The sequence below is a fragment of the Mustela nivalis genome, assembly GCF_964662115.1.
Source record: "Mustela nivalis genome assembly, contig: HAP1_SCAFFOLD_3054, whole genome shotgun sequence".
Taxonomy (NCBI): Eukaryota; Metazoa; Chordata; class Mammalia; order Carnivora; family Mustelidae; genus Mustela; species Mustela nivalis.
This window is the reverse complement of record NW_028133615.1, coordinates 17,892-27,136: the sequence shown is the minus strand read 5'-3', so window position 1 is coordinate 27,136 and position 9,245 is coordinate 17,892. Positions and strand designations below refer to the sequence as shown.

The 9,245-nt window shown below is 36.1% G+C and overlaps 1 protein-coding gene and 1 pseudogene across 2 annotated transcripts; one reads left to right on the top strand and one right to left on the bottom strand.

Annotated features, from left to right (window-relative positions):
* Positions 1-629: 629 nt before the first annotated feature.
* Positions 630-1,559, top strand: LOC309858650 (olfactory receptor 4C46-like; the record flags this gene model as incomplete). Its single annotated transcript, XM_082751360.1, has 1 exon — positions 630-1,559. The coding sequence occupies one exon, from the start codon at positions 630-632 to the stop codon at positions 1,557-1,559; it is 930 nt and encodes a 309-aa protein (XP_082607486.1).
* Positions 1,560-5,420: 3,861 nt separating this feature from the next.
* On the bottom strand, positions 5,421-6,308 carry LOC309858648 (olfactory receptor 4P4-like; annotated as a pseudogene). The gene has a single exon. The product of its transcript is annotated as an olfactory receptor 4P4-like (transcript).
* Between the last annotated feature and the right edge of the window lie 2,937 nt (positions 6,309-9,245).

Below are 9,245 nucleotides of genomic sequence, written 5' to 3'. Positions count from 1 at the left end.
CCCATTTAGTTTTCCTGGGTTCACTTATGATCTGATGCACTATTTTTTGTATTCCACATATGAGTGAACTGCATGATAATTGTCTTCCTCTGATTGACTCATTTCACTAAGCCTATACCCTCCAGTTCCTGGGTTTTTACCCAGTTACAACCAATTTTTTATGGTAGGTCCTGTAGGCTTTTATTATATTCCATAAGAAATATCCTATTATAATTTTTGTCAATTCTTTAAATAGTCTGATAATGGGCTTTCTGTTTCTGGCTTACATCCCCTTACTGGAGCTCAGCTGACTTTATCCAAGACACACAAATATTGCTACCAAAGTTTTATCCAAGTGGCACCCTTCCTCCAACTTTTGTTCATCCTTCCACTCATATTGTCAATTCTAAGGATAAAAGAAAAAATCCTGGCTTTGTATTTATAACTCTTGGTTATCTCAGATGAAGTATGCTCAGATGATCTTCATGAACTTGAACTTACTTTATATGTCAAAAAACAGCATGAGAATTCAGGACTCAATGGAATTTAGGCATTTATTATTTACTAGGTAATAAGCTTAATATAGTCAAGGTTACATTAATAAAAAATGATTTCTTTTCAGGTAACATAATTAATCATAAAATGAAATTATGGAGAATAGGAACAATGTGACAGAATTTGTTCTACTGGGGCTCACAGAGAATCCAAAGATGCAGAAAATCATATTTGCTGTGTTATATTTTGCATCTTTATTCTCTGTGGTAGGAAATGTGCTCACTGTAGTCACTATCACTGCCAGCCCATTATCAGGGTCCCCCATGTACTTTTTTCTGGCCTATCTCTCCTTCATTGATGCCTGCTATTCTTCTGTAAATACCCCTACACTGATCATAGAATCGCTCCGTGAAAAGAAGACCATCCCATTCAATGCATGTATTATCCAAATATTTGGGGAGCATTTCTTTGGAGGTGCTGATGTTATCCTGCTTACTGTGATGGCCTATGACCGCTATGTGGCCATCTGCAAGCCATTGCACTACATGACCATCATGAATCGGCAGGTGTGCAGCCTTCTAATGGGAGTGGTATGGGTGGGAGGCTTCCTACATGCAACCATACAAATACTCTTTATCATCCCATTACCCTTCTGTGGCCCTAATATCATAGATCATTTTATATGTGATCTTAACCCTTTGCTCAATCTTGCCTGCACTGATACCCACACTCTAGGGTTCTTTGTTGCTGCCAACAGTGGTTTCATCTGTGTCTTAAACTTCCTCCTCTTGATGGTTTCCTATGTGGTCATTCTGCGCTCCCTAAGGAACCACAGCTTGGAGGCAAGGCGCAAAGCCCTCTCCACCTGTGTCTCCCACATCACAGTGGTTGTCCTATTCTTTGTGCCCTGCATATTTGTGTACATGAGACCTGCAGCTACTTTATCTATTGATAAAGCAGTTGCTGTGTTCTATACTACAATAACACCCATGTTAAATCCTTTAATCTATACCTTGAGAAATGATCAGATGAAAGATGCCATTAGAAAATTGTGTAGTAAGAAAGCTATTTCAGATGCCAAATAATGTGCCTGGATATCTACATTGATTCAACTCAAGCAAAGGTCAAAAGGACATTTTGGATGTCCTTTTTGCAAAGAGCACCTATAAAATGAAAAAAAAAAAAAAAGTGAATGATATGAATCCTAGACTTTGCATTGAAAAGTACAAAGTGGGCACAAGAAAAGGAAAAATAACCCTAAGCCAGGATCACTCTGAATATTTGGACAATTCTACCAAACTGGGGTTTAGTTTTACTAGCTTCATTCATGTATATGGATTCATATGCTTTCATCCTAATTTAATAATTAAAAATAGATTGGTATTAAGCGGCAATCTCTATAACAAATCAAAAAGGGTGGCATTATCCTCATTTTATAGGAGAGGAAGTAGAAAGGGGAAAGTCTCAAAATAAGAACACCAAAGAGTCAATAATCTGAATCTACCTGATTTCTCAGTCCATGCCCTTTAATGCTATGATGCAATGCAAGGCAATGTTGATAGAAAAATGATTGTAATAGTTACCATATATTGAACTGGGGATAGTGCCTCATACTGCATATTACATGTATTATATATTATAATATACATGTATTATAATGTTATATATATAGCATGCATATACGTGCTATATTATTATATACGTATATATCATATATATATAGTTATATAAAATTATGTGTTATATTTATATTAATTTGTGACTAGAAATAAATTCTAGAGATGTTCCATTAACAACTCTGCTTAATATTATTTATCATAGGTGATGATAACACATCACTGTAATATTGTGTTTTGTAACTACCTTAGGAATAAGAATATTATACCATGTTTCCAAATTTCCTGTAGACCTCAGAATCATTTGATATCGTTCATATCACCCATCTTATGCTGATAAGCCATTAAAAAATGTGATGTTCAAATAAATGATTTTTAAGTACCATAGAAGAATTTCTAGTCTTTATGTAAATTTTTGCTCCTTAAAGATTTTGTCTGTAACAAAGAATAGTTTTTACAAGTAGAGCAATGTCTAGTCCATGATAAATGTTGAAAGAAAAATAAAAGTATAAAGGAAGGTAAAAATAAAAATACTAGAGTGTATAGAAATATTTTCTCATTTTTGTCTGATTCAGACTCTGAGCCTTCTAACTAGATCTCTTCAAGAAACTTCAATTTGTTTTAACTCCTGCTTAAAATGTGTGATGAGAAAGAAATTGAAACTCAGATTCTCAGTTAAAAAGCAAATAGCTTAACTTGCTACTCTTCCTGCTTTCAGTAAGATTTCATCATATGATTGGGAACTGTTCATGTAATTTTTCTCTTTTAATTAGTTTAATTTTTGGTAACATTTAATTATTAATAGATATTTTAAAAATATACGTTTCCATCTACATTCAAAACAACTTCAGGATAAATTTATTCTATTTATTCCTTCTGTCCCTGAACAGAAGGAATATCAACAGAAATATATTTAGCCCAAAGAATATATCAGACACATTAATGGTTGTTTCTCAATGGTAAATAGAGAGGAATTTGGGTCTTGCCTTCATAGAGCTTCAGATCATCTGAGAGACAACCACAGGGTCAGAAAATGACAACACCATATTATAAATGGTAAGGTAGTGGCAGCAAAGGGGTGCTGTGAAAGCATGCTGTGAGGAACACAAAAGAAAGATCCAGAGGTTCAGGAATGGTTCAAATATGAAATGACATACAAAAATGGAACCTGAAACATGAAATCCTGTCCACAGTTTGAATATGTACAGATCATTTGGTGTAGGGACATTCCTAAGAGAGGGATTACATAACCAAGTCAGGGGTGAAAATCAGTTTGTAGGAAATCTGGTGAATTCAGTGTGGTTATGGTAGTTAATTCATCTATTCAGTCAACAGTTACTTAATGAACTCTTACCATGTGCTAGACAGTGTGCTAGACAATGAGTTTATAAAGGATAAATGACAGGGTATGGCCCTAGAGAGACAGGAACAGGGAAAATGAAGATCTCATAATACTATTAAAGCTTAGTGCTAAATAAGTGTTTGTTTCCTCAAAAAGTTAAGAGTAGACCTATCCTACAACCCAGCAATTGCACTACAAGGTATTTACCCCAAAGAAACAGATGTAGTGAAAAGAAAGGGCCCATGCACCCCAATGTTCATAGCAGCAATGTCCACAATAGCCAGATTTGGAGGAACTGGGATGCCTGTCAACAGATGACTGGAAAAATATGTGCTTCGTGTATGTAGTGGAATATTACTCAGCCATCAATATGGATGAAAGCTACCTTTTGCATAGACATGGATGGAACTGGGGGTTATTATGCTAAGTGAAATAAGTCAATCAGAGAAATACAGTCATTATATGTTTTCACTCATATGTGAAATACAAGGAATACCAGAGAGGACCATAGGGTAAGGGAGAGACAACCAGAAGGGAAGAAATCAGAGAGGAAGATAAATCACAAGAGACCCTTGACTCTGGGAAACAAACTGAATTTGTGGAGAGAGAAGGTTAGATGGCAGGATGGTGTAACAAGGTGATAGGTATTAAGGAGGGCATATGTTGAGATGAGCAGTGTGTGTTATGCTGAACTAATGAATCATGGAAACACCACATTAAAAAAAAAAAACGTTGTACTATAAGTTAGCTAACTGAATTTAAATAAGAATACCCACTTGGCAACCTTAAAAATATTTATTTTGAAAGAACAAATAATATAGGATAAAACAGAGAGGGAGACAAACCTTAAACCATAAGAAAAAACTGAGGGTTGGTGGAGGAGAAGTAGGTGGAAAGATGGGATAATTGGATGATGGGTATTAAGGAAGGTACTTGATATAATGAGCAGTAGGTGCTATAAGCAACCAATGAATCACTGCATTCTATGCCAAAAATAGTAATATACTGTAAGGGACTGGTTGGCCAGAGAGAGCCATTTTGTTGCACTGAACTTAGATTGACCCTATGCAGTGAACTTAGATTGACCCTGCCCCTCCCAGAGGAACTTACTTGCAAAGCCTAGATACAAGGGCAAGTCAGGCCAGGTGAAGACATCCAATCAGAAGGGCATACCTATATTTACTGAGGCAAGTTTAAATCCCATTGGCCACCTGTGTGGGGGCGGGGCTCAACCACCCCTATAAAGGTTAGTCTGCAAGGCTGAAGCTGGGGAGGAGTAGGAGAGTAGTCAGAGCCGGGAGAGCTGTCAGAGCTGTTAGAGCCATCAGAGCAGTTATAAGAGCCGTCAGAGCCATCAGAGCTCTTGTAAGAGCTGTAAGAGCCATCAGAGCTGTCAAAGCTCTTGTAAGACCTGTCAGAGCCCTCAGAGCTCTTGTAAGAGCTGTCAGAGCTGTCAGGGCTCTTATCAGAGCTGTAAGAGCTATGAGAGCTGCCAGTGGCCCCGTGGCCCCGAGCCCTGGCCTCAGGGAGCAGACTCGCTGGAGGAGCCCACTGAGGCACCGTGGTGCCCCTAAAATCATGGACTTTAACAACTCCTTTGCTATAGAGAATATTTCCTCATGTGGTCCAACCAACGTACCTGAATTTTTAATACAAAATTATTAAAATTTTCTTTTTCCATCACAATTCACAGATTATATAACATTGTCTTAACTGTACATATTACCAATATTGTGCCTGTAAGCTTGTCCTTACCAGCTCAAAGTCTATAAAACTAACTATGTTTTAAAGTTATTTTTGAATGATTAAATTAATATTTCTTTCTATTTATTATTAAACTCTTAAGTTCCGATTTTTGTCACTCATGAGCATGATACCAGCTGAACAAGTACACTTTGAAATGGTTTCTTCCCTATCCTATGTAGGTCTAGCTGGCTTCTTGTTTTGTTAAAAAGAGGTTGAGCCCTGTTGTTTGACACCAAGTCTTCTCATGGCCTGTTGATCTCTGTATTTCTCAGCATATAGATTAAAGGATTGAACATAGGAAGCAATGATGGTGTAAAACAGAGCAAATATTTTATCTTCAGAGAAAGTGGTTGGAGGTTATAGGTAGGCAAAGCCTGAAGGCCCAAAAATAAAGCTATCACAGTGATATGAGACACACAGGTAGAGAGGGCTTGCATCTTCCTTCAGCTGAGTGATGTCTTAAACTGAATAATATAATAATATAAGAAAAAAAACAAAACCTCAAATGTCACTAAGGTAACCAGTCCTGAATTGACAACCATAAGGACACCAGTGATGTAGGTATCGGTACAGGCCACCTTAAGCAAAGGAAAAATATCACAAAAGTAGTGATTAATCTCATTAGGACCACAGAAGGGCAACCTGATTACCATAAAAAATTGAGGAAAGGAGTGGACAGCCCCACCAGCCCACGCAGCCAAGACTAGGAGATGGCACCTTGTCCTGTTCATGATAAGCAGGTAGTGGAGAGGTTTGCAGATGGCAGCGTAGCGATCAAAGGCCATGACTGTAAGGATTAAAACTTCAGTCATTCCAAAGAAGTGCATTGTCAAGACGTGTAACATGCAACTACCATAGGAGATGGTTTTTCTTTCCACTAGCAGGTCAGCAATAAATTTAGGTGCAATGGTAGAGGTATAGCAGATGTCCATAGAGGATAAGTGGCTGAGGAAGTAGTACATGGGTTGGTGCAAAAGAGGCCTGGATCGAATGGAGACAAGGATCAGAAGGTTTCCTGCCAATAGGACAACAAAACAGAATAAGAAGAGCACGAAGCAAAATATTTGCATGTTCTGGTCATAGGAAAGTCCCAAGAGAATGAATTCTGAGACATTCCTTTTCCTCTCCATGTGTTTCAGACTGGGATAGAATGTAAACAGATGGGTTAAATATCTGAAAAGAAAAAAAAAAATAGGAATATGCATAAAAAAATTAACAGCATGGCAACAATACTATAAATTTTACCAAAAAGCAAATTCATATCATTGAGTACATATTATTTATTCCTGATACCTAGATTTATGCTTTTTTAATATTTCTCTTATTTTAGAAATCTATTGTAAATTATTCTATAACTGGAAAATGATGTAATTTTCAACAATACCATCCAAGATGATGGAATAATCAAATGTTAGATTTATGTTAAAGTAATAAGTTTATTATTATTAGTTGTATTAATTAGATAACAAAAGGACTTTAATTTACATAGTTAAAAATTTTGCACATTTTAAAATATACATGATTATGCATAGGTGAAACTCTTTTCTTTCAGGATGATCTGGACGAATTCTGTTTTATTTGGGAATGTATCCTCAGGAATGAAAATTTATTAAAATTATATCAGTTTGTGGAGTGCCAGGGTGCCTCAGTTGGTGAAGTGTCCAACTCTTGATGTTGTCTCAGGTCATGATCTCAGGGTCGTGAGATAGAGCCCTGTATTAGGCTCTCTGTTGGGTGTGGAGCTGCTTAAGATTCTCTCCATCTTCCTCTGCCTCTGCCCGCACATCTCTCTATCTCTATCTCTCCCTCTCTAAATAAATAAATTAATTAATTAAATAAAAGATTATCTTCCTTGCCCTTTGGACAAACAGTATCAATTGCATATTTTGAACTAAAATACTGGGGCACCTGGATGGCTCAGTGGGTTAAGCCTGTGCCTTTGGTTCAAGTCATGATCTCAGGGTCCTGAGATCGAGTCCTGCATTGGACTCTCTCCTTGGCGTGGAGCCTGCTTCCTCCTGTCTCTCTCTGCCTGCCTTTCTGCCTACTTATGATCTCACTCTGTCAAATAAAGAAATAAAATCTTGAAAAAAATAAGAATAAAAAAATACTAAAATACTATCAGGCACATTAAAAACGATTCAATTGTAAAAAAATGAAGAGCCAATTTTTTCATTTCTCCTATTTACATTTTACAAGCTAAATAAAATTTGTTTTAAATTAATCTAAATTTGTGATTGCAAGTGAAAAATGAAATATGTAAAGAATTATATTTACACTGTTTAAATTTCATGACTTTTCCTAGGAACTTCAGTATTTTATACGTGATTTAGGGAATAAAATTCAACAAAGAATATGATAAAGTAGCTCAAAGCGAGAGTACTTTCAACACTCAGCAACTAGATTTTACTTCAGTGAATGGATCAAAGATTCACAAATTTGCATCTTTCGCAGAATCTTGAGACTTTATTTATATACAGAGAAAGAGCGTTGGATAGACAGAATATACTCTGGGAGCTCTTTTAACCAACACTGAGGAATTAAATGTCACTCAATGAGATGCAGACACTACAGCACAGCTTTTCTCTTTATCTAACCTGATGTAACTACCATTTCTGGCCTCCCTGCGTGAATATTTTAAAACACGGAATGTTGCTATAGCAAAGGTATTTAGAAGTCATCAAATCCACCAAAAACTCAAACCCTATGATTTTAAGATCATTTTAGGTAACTGGTGTAGCATTTTTGAATAATGCATACTATAAGAAACTAATTCTCTTTTAATTTATCATTCAACTTTAATTTCATCAAGAAGAAAAAGAGTCTGTTTCTACTATGACTTTGGTACCTCTATCAGGCTTCCTAACCTCTCTCTTGTTTTTAATAAAGCAAACACAATTATCAGTTCACTGTGTTCAATAGTGAATGGTACTAAAATAGATGTTAATAATTTTATGATTCTGTGATCAATTTTCTCCTTACCTTATTACAGCCAGTGCTGATTCCTAATTTAGGAGATGGCATACCATTTACAGAGAGATGTGTTTGCCTAAAACAAATTGACTCAAAATTAATTGGTAGATAAACAACTTAAGTGGACGTCACTTAAATATCCAAACCCCGAGTTTCCAATAAAAGAGATGCAGATCAAGATAATCTAGGTAATTTAGCATCAATATGTAATAATCATGTGGAGGACAGATCTCTTCATTCCCACTCAGTCCAGAGAGCTTCAGTAGATGCTTGTCAGCAGTGCAAGATGATGGGGTATCCTGCAGACCAGTAGTGAGAAGAAACGTTTTGAATTCTCATCCCAATTATTAAAAAAAAAAAAAAAAGTGTACAAGATAACAGATTACTGATCACCTAATCTAATTTTATGAATATCTTGAGGGATATATTTTGCAGTTAATATAAATATGTGGTCCAGCATTCTTGATTCCAAATCATTTTGAAATAATTTTTCATCAGTTATAGCAATGTGCCTTCCTTCTTGTAGGATTCTGACTCATTTTCTAGATTATCACCAATGTTTCACCCATAACAGTTCTTAAACTCTCATCCTGATATCTGAGTGGGAAATGCTATTATAATTACTGCTGTTAGCTGAAGTAAAAGGGATATGTGAATGTAGTCCATGATAGATTTATTGTGATTGAAACATGGAATATATCCTTGGCCATATTTTCTCAGTTTGTCAAGTAATTGATATCGTAAGTGATGAAAGGAAGAAATTTATGCATTTTGTAGTTGGAATCAAGGACCACGAAAGATATAGAAACATGGAGAAGTATAATAACTGAATGGTGAACTGTTTTGCTTCAAGTTGTTTTTGGTAGCAGCAATGATCTAAATATATAAGGAAAACAATTCACCTAAATACTTCCAGTGGTCAGAGTTTGATATTAAGGAAAATATGTCCTTATATACTTTTTTTGAATTTTTAATTTATTTATTTGACAGAGAGAGATCACAAGTAGGCAGAGAGGCAGGCAGAGAGAGAGAGAGAGAGAGAGAGAGAGAGGGAAGCAGGCTCCCTGCTGAGCAGAGAGCCCGATTATTTAGAA